Below are 17,589 nucleotides of genomic sequence, written 5' to 3' on the forward strand. Positions count from 1 at the left end.
TGTGGTGTAAATTCCCTCTCCGTTGACATTTGAATGATATTTAAGGTCTTGAAAGGTCGTAAAATGAATATGGTACTCAATTTATTATCTTAAAGATCACCAAATACAATTAATTATTTATGGATGCCTACCAATTGCCAAGTCTTTTGTGAACAATAACCCACGTAATGAGCCGTAGAAAACATGCTCCCAAATAACCAGAGACTCTCAAATATGTAGAAACAAGATATGGGATTGTATACTGAGAGATTATTTATCTTTGTTACCAAAAGGTCCCCAATTACTCCTACATATTAGATATCAAATTGAATGACTTGGAATGTATTATGAAATTTAAAAAAATCTTTTTGAACTTTTGAGCCGTTGTCAATAACACTTTGACAACCACTTGATTTGAAATCTGACGGACACGAATAATTGTAAACACCTTGTATCAAAAGGAAATACTCTTTGCATACTTTTCTAATTTTCATACATCCAACAATTGCCATTAAAAGAAAATGAAATAAAGTGAATTAAGAGAAGCAATCTACGGGAAAATCTTCATGGTAAAAACTGCATTATTTTTTAATCTGGGCATCCTCAGAATCTCTGCACTGTGGATGCCGTTTCGAGAAGCTTTTGGTCCCGAGATTTTAGATAAGCATTGAACCATTGATATAGAACTGATTGGCTTATTATACAGTCAACCAGCATTGATACATTCCTTGCATGGTACACTTATTAAGCTAAAGTTGATCGTTTGCCCTTTGCATCCCTTGTCTGCAAAACCAAGATGGATCAGTGTTAGAGAGAAAGATGGATCACTGCTATAGAGAGGGAGAGAGTAACAAGATTCCTTGAACCCAAGAACTGGAGAGAGAGAGAGATAGAGAGATAGTCTTTGAACCCAAGACCGGCGCATCAACCAAACCAGGCCTTTGGTCTATTAAGCGAACAACAAAAACACACTAATTTTGCCAGAGAGAGAGAGAAGACGAGGGGGCACGGGTTTTGGTTGGGAGGTTAGAGAGGGAGAAAGACCTGCGCGGCAACAGATTTCCTTGAATCCAAAAACTGACTGTAGATGCCATAAAGTCTCTGCTTCTCGGTTTCTGATATAGAAGGTCTCACACGAGAAGCTACTGATTTCAAAAGAGAATCAGATATGACGGGGGTGGTTCCAGGCTGACCATTGCTCCCACTATCAAGAAACTGATGCACTGATTCAAGCTGGGCATCAGAGAGAAGGGCCTGGAGATCTGCACCACTGAAACCATCGGTAACTGAGGCTGTGGCACTCAGATCGACATCACTTGCCAAAGGAAGCTGCACATTTAATATGCAGATGTCTTTTAGCTATGGAATGATTGTATCGTAGTGTCAATATTCATCATAGGAGACCCACCTCTCTCTCCCTCTCTCTCTCTCTCTCTCTCTCTCAAAAGGATGACACATTTCGACGCTCAGAAGTTTAAAATTTTGGCTGCAACAGAATTGGATTCTATCAGCGGATGGAAACTGAAATAGGTAGATGACCAACATACTCTAATTTAAGAAAAACAGTTGCTCATTGCCACAGATTTGAGATCATCTTTCTCCGACAACTTATTTTCACTATATTTTCCAGGATTAGAAGAACCACTGACCTTTCTGGAGAGGACCTTAAGGATATCCAATCTTTCCTCCCTAGATGGAAAGTCGCAAAAGAGAAGGTGGTCGAGTCTTCCAGGTCGTAAAAGTGCAGCATCAAGTAGATCAGGGCGACTGTTTCAATAAGCAACAGTGACACATTCAATACTTAAACTAAAAGGAAGGAATAAGAACACACCAATAAATTATCCCAACGAAAAACACCTGAAATACCACAAACCACATAATATAATAAATAAAAAACAATTCAAAATTCAATCCACTTAGCTTGCATCTTCCCAATTTTTTTTCTCAACATGTACTGTCTTTTTTTCTGGCATAGACAAGTATATGTCCACAATTTAATATACGAAGCAGTAACAATTTTCAATTACAGATATATGGTCAAGTGACAGAAAATGTTTGTAATCATAGTGAATTCTCTATTACAGATCAGGAATTATCTACAAATTAACTTTGCAGATATGCAAAGCAAGTGACCCATTGCTTTAGGAGTCGGTTCCCACCAAACAACTCCAAAGTGACTTGTCCCCTTAATGAGAAAAATCTCTCCCATCTATGCAATAAAAACACCTAGTTGATCATGTTTAGAATATCAATTTTGCCCAAAAAGCTACTCCTAAAGAACCAGGAAAGTTGTATTTACATTTTACTTCCTAACATGCCAAAAGCCATAAGACAGTCATAAACAAAAGTGTATGATAATCCCATCGAGTATGGCATACAGTAGTTCAAAGAGGCATCCACTTCTGTTCCAGACGACAGATTGGGGAGATTTAACTGTAATTGCCAAAATATCTTGGTGGGTCCCACTATCATTAATATCCACAATCCAACTTCAGGAATGGAAAGTGGAAGCCCCTGAGTATCATAAACCATACCCCATTGGATAGTGGTATTCAAAGATCACATAAAATATTCCTTTTTGCCAAGAGGAGTTACTGCACAAAATGGCAAACCTAGTGGCAGCAAATACAAATACCCCAGTCAGGACCTCGACACCATCAAGTTCAGTTAATAGCTGCAAATGAAAACAAAATTTTAAAATCAGGAACTCTGGGAATTGTTATTAAAGCAGTGACAAGTGCTAAAATAAATCATTCAATACTACTTAGAAACCTGATTAACAACTCGATCTGTTACGCCAGTATTGTCATGACCCCTCTTTGGTGCAATAGAATCGAACTCGTCAAAAAACAGCAGGCACGGTGCTGCAGCGGCAGCTTTCGAGAATATATCCCGTACCTGAAATCACAGTGGGTACAGTGGGTATTATACCTCCTCATTCCTTTCCAATGACAAAAAGAAACTTGGTAATCTAGGCCATTGAACTAATAACCATAATCCACCAGGGTCATGACTGTCCAATCGAAGGATGGATAGGGAAGCGTAAATGTGGGGCCCACTATTAGAGGCATGCCCCTATCTGGTAGATCCTAGTCTCTCTCCATCATCCAGCATATGATTGATGGTCATGACCACAATAGTATCTCCCATTAAAGCCAAAAAGAAAAAAGAACAGTGAGCTTAGTTGCTTCAGGCAGTAAATTGATTAGTGACAAGTGCCCAGCTCCAAGTAATGTCACTAACAAATAAAACTTTAAAACAGGGCATGACCCCAATGGTGGGTGTCCCACTTTAGCTCGACAACCACCATCCATAATTTCAATGGACATTGATGACCGAATGTAGCATTTCCGTGGTCCAATGGATTGTAGCACACTTCCCTTCTAAAAGTAAGAAACAAGCCATGTAATGATGATTGATCATGTTCTTGATAAGTAGGCATGTGACGAAAGCACTTAAATTATAAGGAAAATTGTGCATAGAATGCATAAATATTGATCATAAAGATATAGATGCATTTTTTGCCAACAGTAAGAGGGTGACCAGATGGATTTCTTACAGCTTGCTCTGATGCACCAATATACTTGTTCAACAGCTCAGGTCCTTTTACTGAGATAAATCGTAAAGAACAAGCAGCTGCAGCAGCTCCAACAATGTGAGTTTTACCACAACCAGGGGGGCCGTACAGAAGAACATTAGATCTTAATCTCAATGGCGCATTGGCAAAAATGTCCGGGAACTTAGAGGGCAACTCAACCATCTGGAACATGGAATAGAAGTGTAAGGATCTCAATCCATGTTATCATGTAAAATATGAATTATCTAGTCCTCATATCTGATTAGCTAGACCTCATATCTAGTCCTCATATCTGAATTATGAATTATCTAGTCCTCATATCTGATTAGCTAAATTTAAAAATCCTTGACAGTCAATTGCAATGATTAGAAGATAACATCCAGCAAAAGTTCCTTTCTTATGATATATCATGTAAAATTTTAGGAATTGGGCTTCGGCTTAAGTGCTTAGCAAGTTGACTTTAGCAAACCTACATCTCAAGTTTAACTCCTACCACTGAACTACCTAAAAAAAAATATCATGGAAAATTTTCAAACTGTCTAGCACACCTAATAGAAAAGATAAATCAACTATGCTCACTTCTCAAGAAGAAAGCACAACTTTCAGAGTTCAGATTCGGCTGCCTAGGCAGCCAGCCGGGTGCCTACTTCTCTAGGCAGCCGAAACCTGAACCTAATTGTGAAAAGGGGCAACAAATCGAAAACCAAACTTGGGGAAGATTAACAAAAATTAAAAAAAAAATTAAAACCCAATATTAAAAAATATCACCAAACCCTAAATCCAAAATTGAAACACACTAACCTTTTGAAACTAAATCAAAGTAGTTGCCGAAACACGTCTTTTACCTGCACTTCAAGTCTAAAAAACAATAGGCTTTTATACTACTAAATTTTGCAATTCAAAAACTTTCAAATTCTCAAAAGGTCTCACAAATTTAGCACTTAAGAGGGAAGAGACAAAAAATGACCCCAACTTAGGGCCATTCTCTGCCCTCAATAAGAGGCAACACAAGCCACCCGGGTTGGCCATTAGGCAAGCCAAGGCACCTGCCTCGGACCAAAAGGCAGGCACCATTTGAATAACCAACCCTAGGCGTCAGCCTACCCCAAGGAGGTGCATTTAGGGCCCTCGGCAGCCTAAGTGAGGAGGTGTCCAAATTTTAAAATACTGAACAACACAATGCCTAATGATTCACATGCTACAAGAACTCCACAAAAAAAAAGACATGCAAGAAGAACTATATCAAAGAGAAAATAAAACAACTATTAAACTGATGTACCCAGCCATAATTATGATGACGAACAAAATGTTCCATAAATTACATTATCCATTTTATATTTAACTTTAAAATTCAAAGACAGAAACTAACTCAATACTGATGATTGCACTACCCTAAAGAGTAAAAGATTGAGGAACAAAAGAAAAGGCCAAAACATGTGTCACATATGTAGGCGATATAAACAACATGATTATAAGACAATCTAACTTCTCTAAGCACTTGCGTATTTCTACCGCAACTCCCTCAAACTTGTGTACTAATATCTCAAACTTGTGTATTAGTATTTATTAAGCCCCACATTACATTTTCCAGCATTAGGCTTCTCAATAGATTTTAATAATGCAGCCTAATAAAGTATCTAGAAGAGACAAAGGTCATAGAACCAATCGCCCTTCATCAAAGGCTTTTAATATCACGATCTTCAAAATGCAGGAGACCTAATTTTGCAGATGAAGAGGTACACTTCACAAAGTTTCGTGGTGGCCCATATTGAAGCAACATATGACTTTTGAGATTCATGAGAGAGAGGAAAACCATGAAGAAGTCCATCAACATATAAGTACCTCCTGGATGGAGTTGCGGATATCATGAAGCCCCCCAATATCCTCCCACCCAGAACGGCCACCTTCAGATCCAGATTTTGTGACGCCGCGCATGGCTACTGGAAGGAAATCTCTAATTGCATGGGAAAAATCTTCCCTCGTTAAAGCTGGCTTTCTGTGCCCTAAAACTGCAGAAGTAGATGAAAAGCGACCAACAGCAGCATGGACAGCCCTATCAACCAATATTTCCTGCAGTTAAAATAAAACTTTAATCACTTACTAACAAACAAACACACACACACATACAGCAGTTCAATGTTCAGTACAAATTCTCCACAGCAATATGATCCAAGCCCATCCAATATGTCAAACAAGCACTGACAGGTGAGTGAAAACAGAAAACCCATAGATACAAAAACAAAATACATGAAGTCCCCTATGCATACTTTTCAACAGCTCTGAGATGGTTCATATAAGATGGGAGAAACAATAAAAAGATGAAAAGAACACAAACAGTAAGAGGCGTAATGGACAAACCCAATAAAAATGACTATGCACTCAAAGAACATTCATAAATCAATTTCCAACCACACCTAGTTCTACATATTGGTGTGAATGAATTCATGCCAAATACTCTTTCACGTCAGTATGTAAATTTACTGCTGCAATGAATAGCCTTTTGCATAGCCGAAGTTATCTGCAATAAAACAGGGCCCAGTCTTCTTTCACATGCAATCTACTCTTAATTCCTCTCCATGATATCTCTAGGCATGAAACATGTTATTATGCAAGACAATGATATTTCTAGGTTTCTTATCAAATTACTCTTTCTTGGTTAAGAAGATAGAGGAAAACAAAAAGAGTTACACATGCAGGGAATCCAAATCATGGGCTTCCATATAAACACCCAAGAACAAAAACATACTAATACAAAAATCCACAAATACCAGGTCATATGCATTATATCCATCACACTTTGAGGCAATTTCAGATATGACTTCTTTGGAACAAAGCAAAGAACGCTTCTGCAATTCACGTTTCAACAAAGCACCACGCTCCGGGGCCGCAAACACTGGCATTTGAACATGGAAATCAAATCTTCCTATAGGAAAACAGAGCAGGCGTACTCAGTAAAATTACAAATTTTACAAAAACAATCAAGTTTTAATTTCAAAACAATGGACACATCAAGGGCCCCAATTTGATGTGTCCCCAATTTCCAGATGCGAATAAATTGAACAACCTGAAGAGCGCAAAGTCTGGGGCAAAGTCCCTGGTGACTGCAGAGAAGCCATAAATGCAACAGGGCCAATACCACAAGATGTCTTCATCGTTTCCTGCTCAACTATTCAAAGATCAATAATCTACTCCTAGAAACCATATACGGTTATAATAAATGATAACCAATATTTAGGGAAACTTCATTACGCAACTATACCTGATACTCATCCATTATATCTCCAAGAAATTCCGCAAGAGACATAACAGAATGAGAAGATTGAGAGCCATCAGATTCAGAAGATGAAATAAGAGCATCCAGATCATCAAATATGACAAGTGCTGGTGGATGATCAAGAGCTTCAGATATGTAGCCATTAAGGGTTTCCCGTATTGTATTAACATTCTCTAAAGCAAGTTTTGAGCAATTTATGAAGACTCTGTAAAGAAAAAGACCAATCAGGGAAGAACAGGTAAACCCAATCCAAGAAAGCTCGGAAAAATACATTACATACATATATATATATATATATATATATATATATATATGGGCTGATGAAATAGTGTACGCCCTATGTCCTAGATTGAATCAGAGCCAATCTGACAGTCAGGACTTCATCTTGTATTTCAATTTTAATAATTTTTTTACAAATTTAAATCACATGAAATTCGGGGCATCAACTGTTCTAGTCGAGACGCACCTAATAAAAATATTAAAAAAATAATTCATAAAAATAAATTTACCAAAATACCCCTTAGAGTTTTAGAGGTAGTTTGGTCCATTAAATTTTTGTTAATTATGTTTTCGATATTTTTATTAGATTCACCTGTTTTTTTAAAAATAAACGCTCCAAAATTCAAGTAATTTTTATTTTGAGAAAAAGAATTAAAATTCGAAAAACGAAATGCAATTGTGACCATTGCGCAGATTCAATATGAGCAATTGGGTGTTTAATGTAGCTGTCAGCTAGCAGGCTGACCTCAGACTCTCCCATATATATATATATATATATATATATATATATATATATATATAGGCTCATGATATTGAGATAACTTTATAGAAGACAAATCCTCACGAATAAAAATGACTACAAAGACAAAACTAAGCAAATACAATCACTGGGCTGCATACATGTGAGCTAGAATATCTTTGCTGCCTTCTAGGTGTTTAGCAACAGCCATAGCTAATAAGGTTTTCCCCGAACCCTGACAAACAGAGATACCAGAATAAGATGGAGTCTAAAAGCTTTGTACATCTTCCAGCACAATCCTATGGTGATGCTGGGGAGTAGTAGAAGTAGAGATATTAGCATGCTATTGTTTTCCTCTTTAATTTTGTCATTTCTAACCAGCAACTATCAACCATAACATACTAAGGAGCACGCATAGAGTAGTTTACTACAAAAAAGCAATTCTAATAAAGTATGCCAGACTGTTCACAAAGTATACTGATGCATTCATCTCGCAGCCGCAATTCATATTTCTATTTCTCTTTTTTTTTTTGGGCCGGGTTCCATTACTCTTATTTCTCATTTGAAAATTAGAAACCACAAAATTTTCAGGAGCCAAATAAATAAATATAAATAACCAACCTGAATTGTGTACAAATCTGTGGCACAAAAATACCCATAACACATGCTACGGAAGAAGAGAAAAACTGAGAGGACTCACATTCATGGCTTCAGCAACCTATCATTTGGAGTCCAAGTGACAGAGTTACATAAAATCCAGGAATCAGACTCGTCCTTCGTCATATAAAGTGTTTAGGGAAGAAAACGAGAGGGCGACAGTTTGGAAATGATCCTCATTTGTTCTTAATAAAACCACATGTCAAAAGAACATTGACTAATCCATGGGCTCATTGTTGATTATTATTAAGGGTTCTAGACTTGGGACATGCACTATATCAAACTGATGTTCTTAGTGAGTCAAGCAAGCCTGGGTAAACTCTCAACAAACAGCTGAAGAATGAAGGTGCATGTTCTGATCAATAAAGGTACAGTTCCAAAACCAATGAAAAAATAATAATAATAATATTACTCAACAGAAGTCTGCATTTCCATTTACCTAAAAGAACAAAGAAGTTACATTCTCCGAAAAAGGAAGAGAAGGAATTTTTTTCCTTTTTGAGAGCACAGAAGGGTGGAAAATAATATGACATAAAATCATAAATATACTACTAAGTCACACAAGAAGTATTCTGATAGCAAACAGAAGTAAGCTGGCTTTCTATAATGGTATTCCGATAGCAAAGAAGTATTCCAATAGCAAAACCATTAGTTTGGGTTCAAACAAAAGAAAAGATGAAGTGGCATTTCTCAACATTATAAAAAGAAAAGTAGGTGGATCTAGATCCTATTCCACTTTGACACTGATCAAGTGTGAGGAACTCACAGGAGGTCCATGCACAAGAACATGGCCAGGGAGAGGAAGATCCAGGTTACTAAATAACTTTCCAGAACTTGGAGATAATAGCACTGTCAACCCTGGAAGAAAAGGTGAACTGGTCAGATATTACAAAACCATATAAACAATATTCAAGAACTCGCGTCAGGCTCAAGACTCAGGCCCTGCCCGAGCCAAGGAACTCCAGCAAGTCCAAGTGGACTCACTTGAGTAGTGTATGCAGCCAAAAAACTAAAATAGATAAATAAATTGCTAAAAACAAAATAAAATATTAAATATCATAGTAAACTAAAAAAAATACTAAAACCCAAATAAGATGGAAAAAAATACGAAACATGGATTTTTAAAAAAAATATTTATAACTGGAGACAATTACAATTGCATAAAATATATCTGCATTACATTACTAATTACATGAAATATTTCTATATTGATTCTACAATTAACAAACATTTTATGAATTTTTATTTTTTTGATAACCCTAAGTTTAACCTGGCACTCTGCTCGACAAGGAGCCGAGTACGAGCAACTCGGGCATGTCCAAGTCGACTCAGCTGAATCCCTGGACACTGCATACATTTTTGTTGGTTATGCAAAATCTTATAACTAATCGATAATAATATTTCAACAAGGGAGTATACAGAGGAACAAATACATTCCAACAATTCGCATTCATATACAAGAGAAAGAAAAGAGGCCTACGGTTAATAATATCGGTCAAAGCCACTGCCATCCAGCTCAAAGATGAAACACTTGAACTAAAGCTTCGACCAAAACACTTCTCATTAGGACAATCAAAACAAACAGGACCACCAAAATCGAGCTTCTCAAACTGCAACTCTAAGCCACCATGTTTTTCACTACTTGAATTTACAGTTGAGAAGGCAAGCTCATAAGATTCATACTGTTCACCAAGATCAGACTCGTCAGACGTTACAGTTAACAAAAACAGCAGTTCTAAAGGAGACTTATCAGACATATTTATCGTTCCTTTAGATCCAGTTTTACAGCTTCCAAAGGTCAAACCCATATCCACCTCAAAGTGCAAAATTGTTTCCCTTCCCAGAACCAAAGACTTCACATCATCTACACCATTCAGTGTTGCCATTATATTAAGTTGCCCCATTGTCCAAATCTGGACGAGCCTTTCTTTTTGTTTTACAGCACAGGTTTCACAGTCATGCTCATTCTCCCCATGTCCATGACACCCGGAAGGAAGTGCCTCGATGAACTCTTCATGAGTTGACCAATCCATAACTTCCTCATTGAATATTGAATCAATATTTTGGTGCATGCTGTTAGTCTTGAGAGAGTTGCGAAACTCAAAGAGATTAGCATTATCTTCAAGCAATTTATCTGTCTCAAGCTTAAAATGACAAGGAGAAAGGATTAAAGAAGCATCTTTTTTAACATGGGAGCTGCATCTCCATACATGAACCCCTGCACGTGTGCGCAAAATCACATATAAGTCCGAGCGTATTAAGTAGAAAATAAAATTATAGAGAAATATGTATAATCATAAGACGAATGAAATTGCTATTGTACATGTAATATAAGATGTGGCTTGGTCATTACCTTGTTAGTAATCAATACGTTCTTTTCGGAGCAGGAAACTAAGAGATAAGAAAATGAAAATAAACATTTGACAAAGCATCAACATGCTAGACTGGGGAATCAAGTATTCATCACCACTGGTTCAAAGGACTCCAATACAAAAGCGTTTATAATCTTTCTATTGCTAGATCACATAAGCAAATGTTCACCCCAGCCACAAACACAAGCTTTAAACTCAAGGCAAGATAAGCAGAGTTTTTTGTGCCAATAATCGACATTTCATCAGAAACAAAATGCAAAACTGACCAAAGGGTTTGTGCATATCACAAACTCTAATCACCTAGTTACTAATGAAAAAATATAAAGAAGAATATCACCTGAGAAGCAATTCTAGGCAGCTAACCATCCGATAGAATCCAAATAAAAATAGAGATGTATAAAGGGTAAGCGAACAAGATGTTGTAAGCATTTAGGAATGATATATCACCATTAAATATCCTCTCCTATTGACAACAACCATTTTGGATACCGATTAGAAAAAAAGAAACAACGAAAAAAGGTAAGGAAACTAGGACAGTGAGACACCCATGAACAAGTGTCCTAGTGTTAAATGTCCCATTTACATCGAGATATTCATTCTCAATGAAGCAGAAAATATTTTTACGTAGTGGGAACTGAACTGAGATCCAGGACACAATTATATAAAAGAAAAGGTTTAAAGATAACTCACAGGTGCCACGAGTCAAGAAAATCTTTGCGACAATAACATACTTACATGTGTGCAAGTCTGCTTTTATATAAAGACGGAGAGACCGTTGAAGCATGACATGCCCTCTTGCCACTGAATCTGAAAGAGAAATGCAAACAGTTGCGTGCCTAGGAACCATTGTGCCACTTCTCAACCACCCATTATTCTTCTCTGCAGTAGTCAAATTGGCCTTCTTTCTTGAGGGGCCCCATTTCTGATTCTGCAGGCTGCCATTCCCAGATGCTCTAGATGATATGCTAACTAGTTGACCATTATCAAACATAAAGTGCCTCGCAGTTTCGGGATGTAAAAAAACAACAGAAGTGAGAACCACACCAAGCTTTACACCCTCTTGTTTGTATGTGTGAACATAGTTCCTGTTTAGCTCTTGAACACGTAAGAGTGCCTTAGTCGTGATATGCTCTTTCACATACCCAACACCTTGTTGTGCGCCTCCAACATTCTTTCTTCTCTTCGGGGCAACTGCAACTTCAGTTTCTGGCACAAGTTGCACTAGAAAAAGCCCCAAAACGTAACATTAAGCAACGTAAAATGTATCAATCCCTCTATGATGTATACTACGCGCATAAAACCAGACCAAAGACAATTCTAGAAAAAACAAGTCCAAAGACCTCAAGATGAATTTGCATTCCTTCTAAGGAAAGTGAAGAATAATCCAATTGGGTATCACCATTGACCATTCTTTGATATGAATGGAGAAGGGAGAGTGGGATGCATCAGAACAGGACATGACCTCAAATGTGGGTCCCACTAATCATCTCCAACAGTACTGAGGACTATTGTTTTAAACAATATAATACTTCCCCTTTCTGATAACTGTATTTATATGATAGGTTTAATTGTTTTATAAAGCAACTGCAGCATTATTAATTCCCCACCCCCCAAAAAAAAAAAGGAACAGTTTTGTGCATAAGCAGAGCAGCCCTTGCCAACTATTAGCTTAGCGGAAAAGAAAAGCGCTTGCATCGTGAATATTCTCCCATCAGGAAAGGAACAACTAGAAACTACATTGTGTTCGTCATAAATAATCCTACATGGAGCACAAATTTTCTATAGTCTTTAGTGTAGACATGTTTGTATCAGTGTAGAACCACTTGAGACAATGCAGCTGTATAAAGATTAATTTAATTGAATAAATGAGATCAAGTTAACCTTTTCTTCCAAAAAAAAAAAAAGAAAGTCAACCGTAAAAAAAATAAGTAGAATTATATGTGAATAGGATGACTATGAAACATGAAATTTTAAACTTAAACATATGCAGGCAAGAGCACAAGCACAATATACAAAAACATGCAGGAAACAAAAACAATAATCAAGAAATAGACAAGACTGCTACACATGCGCCATCATTGAAACATATTTGTCTTTTCTCTTGTCAGAGGATTTTGTATGATACAACGTGTTGTATGTTAATGCATGAGCACTAGAAAGATGCATGAGAGTCACTCTTTTCTTTTTCTAGTAGGTGACCTAAGTTTGAAACGATGTTATATGGGCACCAACATGGGTGTGTATCTAGTATGTATGTATCTATGTATGTATATATATATATATATATATATATATATATATATATATATATATGCATGTGTGTATATGGAAGAAAAAATAAAACTATATTTCTTTCTTAAATTTTAAAATGGTGTTGTTAAGTCTCTCTAGTGATAACATTTGTACAATATGTAGAGCATCTTTGATAGCTATGTAAGTAGAACTATTAAATTGAACCAAATATGTTTTATACGAGAATTATTTTTTGAGTCCATATCATCATCTTCATCGTCTAAGCCTCATCCCAACTATGCACCCATGTAAATATGTCAATAGAATATATCCACAAATATATGCATATGACAATAAACTACTAACATATTGAAAAATATTTATAAAGACGTGCATGCGCAATTGACCATTAAAGGGCATGCATAAACATATGCATGTCGTCCTATCATCCAAACATTTTGACATTGTTACTTTCTCACTTAGGGCCTATTTGTATGACATTTAATTTTGTTTGAAACAGACTATGTTATTTAAAATTTATATACTTTGGATAATATGATTTTGTTAGTTGCTTGGTAGCAATGTTTTAAAAAGTGGATCGGTGACCCAAATTGACCGTTCCAAAACGGTGGTTTGGATCGGTGGATCGGCCGGATTGGGCTGATCTGGCTTTAAAAAAATTCAAAAAATTGCTAAACTTTCTTAAAAATATAGTTTTTAAGGCTTCAAAAATTGAGTTATTGCATTATGATTTATCATTATTTTACTGAAAATACGTAAATGTTAGCACACCAAAGAAGTAAAAAAACAGGTAAAAAGAAACACAAGAAAAAAATATTGAGCACACAATCTATATGGAAAATAAAAAGAAAAATAAGAAAAAAGAAAGTAAAAAGAAAAGAAGGAAAAAATACAAGTAAAACTAGGTTTCATTTTTTTTATTTTTATTTCTTACAATGAAGTAAAAATAGGTTTTATTGAAAAGGTAGAATGGTATGGATCATCTTCACAGTCCTTAAAATAGAAAGTATATGGCCCCAACACCTTAGAAAATCTACCCCTTTGAAACTATGGATCATTTCCATAATTTTGACATCACTCTACCCCTTCAACAAAACCTACCCCTTCAATAAAATGATAGTTTCCAGCATCAAACATCCCGAATGTGGGAAACCTTTGCTTTGATTAGTCCCAGATGTTTGAAGCATTATTTGGGGTGGGGGGCGAGGGGGGTCAAGGTCATAAAACAAGCTCACATGCCACTTAAGTCATGAAATGAAAGAAGCTTGTGGCTGCCCGAGGAGAGAGGTGGGCCACTCGACCGACCCTCTTTCAAATAAAAAAATTTCAAAAATTTCAAGTAAGTTAAAAAGAAAAAAAATAAAAAATAAAAAGTGGGGGGGAGCAAGGAGAATTTGTTTTGTTAGAGAACTGGGCAATTCTTTCTAGAACCGGCCAATTCTCAATATATTGTGGGAACCGGACAGGTCCCATCGATTCCCGATCTGGATTGGCATTTTTTAAAACCATGTTCGGTTCACATCTTGTATTATTTATATTTATTTTTATTTTTTTGGCACAATTCAGCTATGTTTAGTTATTTCTAGCCAAAAAATTGTGATTTTCAGAAAGTTACTTTGAATAAAGTAAAAAGATAAAGTCGCATGTAAAACTGCCTAAAAGTTTGTTTCAGATAACTTTGTGATGGATGCTGCCAAACAACAGATAATTCATTGTCAAGATTAATTTAATTGAAACAATGAAATGTCAGTGATAACAAGCATATCCAAACAGGCCCTTAATAATAAGTAATATATTTTTCAAAGCTATACAAAATTTAAATGGATGGCATGATGGCTATCACTTTTAACACCATCTAAAATGGTCATGATTTAAAACCCCACAAACGAACTACATTTTATAAGCTGTCATGAACAAACAGCATATTGGCCACATGTCAACACGTGTCTAAGGATCAATGTGTTGACATGCGAAAATGAGAGAGAAGTTGAACTTGAAGTGTATGGGTACAACTGGTTTAAACCCACAACCTTGAGATTGCCACAAAAAGTGTCTTAGAGTTGAGTTCTGAACAACCAAAAACATTAATTCATTTCTAAATTATACTGATAATTTAAGACAATAGATCTTTATCTTCATATGCTTAATGCTCCAAAAGAACTTTCACATACATGGAAGAGTTTTCATAATGAAAACATGAAATGAAGTTCATCTTACCTACCGGTTTCTTAGGAGTAGTTGAAACTACGACAAATGTGGCAACTGTATGGCCATGCAACCACAAAGGAAATTTCATCCCTTCATGGACAATACCAACCTGCAATGGGGCTACACTATTAGCATAAGTTTCGAAAAGACACAGCAACTCAAGTTCTTATCAACGCATCAGATTTAAAATTAACACGGTAAACAATGGGAACAATAGTCTACAAGTACCTGTTTCAAGATAGTTTCCTCAGCAAATTCCGAATTAAGCTCCATAACTTCCCAATCATCCTCACTGATTGGTTCTATCATAGCAAATGTAGCTTTCGGTAAATTTGCAGCTGCCCTTACTTGAACTTTTGTACGGTTAGGCATACCAATGCATTCTGCCAGTTGTTTTGCTACCTAAGCCAATGGAAAAATGAACAACTTTATATAAAAAGAAGAAAAACTAATTAAAAAGGAAAAAAAAAAAACCAAAAAAATAAGAAGTTTATCCAAAATAATTACAAAGAATAAAAAAGAAGGTTCATAACCATCTAGGGGAAACACTCCAAAAGAAAAGAAGAAAATATATAATGGAATTAAACTATACAGCATATTAAGAATATATAACTGAATTCAAGTTCTACACAACCAAAAATGGGCCTGTCATGGAATCACATGATTCCTTGATATAAGAATAGCAGGGAACAAAACCCAAGTTTCAATTTTATTTACCAGTTACTGGAGTGCAGTAAACTCCCTTTCTGAGAACAAACGAAAACCCAAACAAAATCTCCATAAAACAAAATTGTCAAAACATCAAGTTTTATGGAAATGACTAGGAAAAGCACGAAGTACACATACCTCAATTGCATGGGAGCGAGAAGCAGCGCCAGACCAGGCTAAGTGCCATGGCTCTTTGCTATCAGTGACTGATTGAAGCTCGAGAGCAAGAACAGGTGGTAAAAAACCAGGACATGTGGACTGCAAAGAATGGATTAGGGCAAGAGGGAGAGCCACAAAGCAGCTCTCCATTCCCCCAACACTTCTCACCTCAACCTCCATAGAAATTTCTAGGGTTTTCCAAAGCTATCTAAACAGTGAACTGGTCACTTGTCAACTTCCATTGAAATTTCTAGAGTTTCAAAAGGCAACAGAGACATTGAACGTAAACACTTCAAATCCCATCAATATATGGGGTTCTTAAAGCAACACAAGATATGAACCAATCACGCCTCAACCTCCAATGAAATTTCTAGGGTTTCTGCAACTATCTCAATAAATGTCCACTACTTCTTCGCCTCAATTTGCAGTAATCCTATAATTTCCAGAATTTAGAAACACTATAGAATAAGAAACCAATTACACCATCATCACGGTCCGAATTATCTAGAATTTCAGTGGCCATTGCGTTGAAAAACCAACTTCAAATTCACCATTACCCAAATTCCAAAATTTTCAGAATCAAACAATCAAAATAAAGCGCACCTTCAAATAGGGTTGAGAATTGCGGTTTCAATATTAAAGGAAAATTGTTTCATGCGGGCTGGACCGCATGACTACATCTGCAGTACAAAAAGTGTAAAGCATCCATCTCAAAGATGGATGCAAGTTGGTGTTCCATCTAAAAACAATGGAAACTAACGGCCCAAATGTTTTCTTACTAGAAATATTATTTTTAATTTTTAAAATTTATTTATTTATTCATATTCATGATGTACATGTTAGATATTACATGTCTTGAAAAATTAAGTCAAAAAATCCATCTCAAAAATAAATTTATTAATGGGTGAGGTTTGTATAAGGTTACATTTTTGCCGTAGAGGTCCGGTGCATCTATAAAATTAAAAAAAAAAGGTACAGATCGAGCAGATTAATAAATATTTAAAAATCTTAAAAATAGATGGTACAACTGACTTTTTATTAGATGTACTATTTTTTGAACTTTGAATTTTTTTTTTTTTTCATATCTATTCATCTCAAAATGTAGATGATCAGTTGGAAGGTTCTCCTACGTGGGAACACTCTCCACTGTAGGACTTTTGAGATGCACATTTCCTTAACAGTATAAGGTTGGAACCTTATACAACCTTTTTCTTTTATTAATAGGCCTGCATAGTATGCGGCTTGGCCACATAGAAACCGGGTCCATATTGAAAATCTTTGTAACAGTGGAGGGATTGGGGTGTGGAGGGCTTGGGGGTGTGTCATATGCCATAAAGTTTGAGAACAAGGTAAAACAAGTCCATTTAACCTTCAATGAATCCAATTCATAGTCACTTCTAATCATTAGATGTCAAAGCGGAGAGCTTGAGGTATATCACACGTACCATAAAGTTTGAGAACTTTTTTGTTTTAGCATTCAGAATACATGCTTTCAACATTTAATAAATACTATCTTTTCACTTATGAATAGGTATTACTAATTCATCTCTCCCATATATACTATATTCTCTTGGGAGCACAGTTTACTTTTACTCCCTCGGTCATATGACCTACTTGGGAATATTTTTTCAATCTAGAATTTTGGTAGCCATCCTAGAATCAC

At 36.1% G+C, this 17,589-nt stretch overlaps 1 protein-coding gene across 6 annotated transcripts; it reads right to left on the minus strand.

Annotated features, from left to right (window-relative positions):
* Nucleotides 1-431: 431 nt before the first annotated feature.
* On the minus strand, nucleotides 432-16,507 carry PEX1 (peroxisome 1). Of its 6 annotated transcripts, none has more exons than XR_016048982.1 (17): nucleotides 15,906-16,507; nucleotides 15,288-15,461; nucleotides 15,069-15,168; nucleotides 11,334-11,819; nucleotides 9,707-10,444; nucleotides 8,993-9,084; nucleotides 7,731-7,804; nucleotides 6,816-7,035; nucleotides 6,621-6,714; nucleotides 6,325-6,479; nucleotides 5,399-5,626; nucleotides 3,539-3,739; nucleotides 2,752-2,877; nucleotides 2,592-2,653; nucleotides 1,629-1,746; nucleotides 897-1,308; nucleotides 432-852 (listed from the first exon to the last, which is right to left on the minus strand). XR_016048982.1 is itself a non-coding variant. In XM_006853342.4 (17 exons), the coding sequence occupies exons 1-17, from the start codon at nucleotides 16,104-16,106 to the stop codon at nucleotides 724-726; spliced, it is 3,393 nt and encodes a 1,130-aa protein (XP_006853404.3). In that variant the 5' UTR covers nucleotides 16,107-16,507; the 3' UTR covers nucleotides 432-723. The 6 variants fall into 6 exon arrangements, 2 of the variants coding, with proteins under 2 accessions (XP_006853404.3, XP_088713782.1); XR_016048981.1 differs by having other exon boundaries at nucleotides 2,514-2,653; XR_016048983.1 differs by having other exon boundaries at nucleotides 432-762; nucleotides 1,024-1,308; nucleotides 2,358-2,653.
* Between the last annotated feature and the right edge of the window lie 1,082 nt (nucleotides 16,508-17,589).

This window comes from Amborella trichopoda, chromosome 2 (assembly GCF_054954075.1).
Source record: "Amborella trichopoda isolate Santa Cruz 75 chromosome 2, AtrichopodaSantaCruz75HAP2 v2.0, whole genome shotgun sequence".
NCBI classification, from domain to species: domain Eukaryota; kingdom Viridiplantae; phylum Streptophyta; class Magnoliopsida; order Amborellales; family Amborellaceae; genus Amborella; species Amborella trichopoda.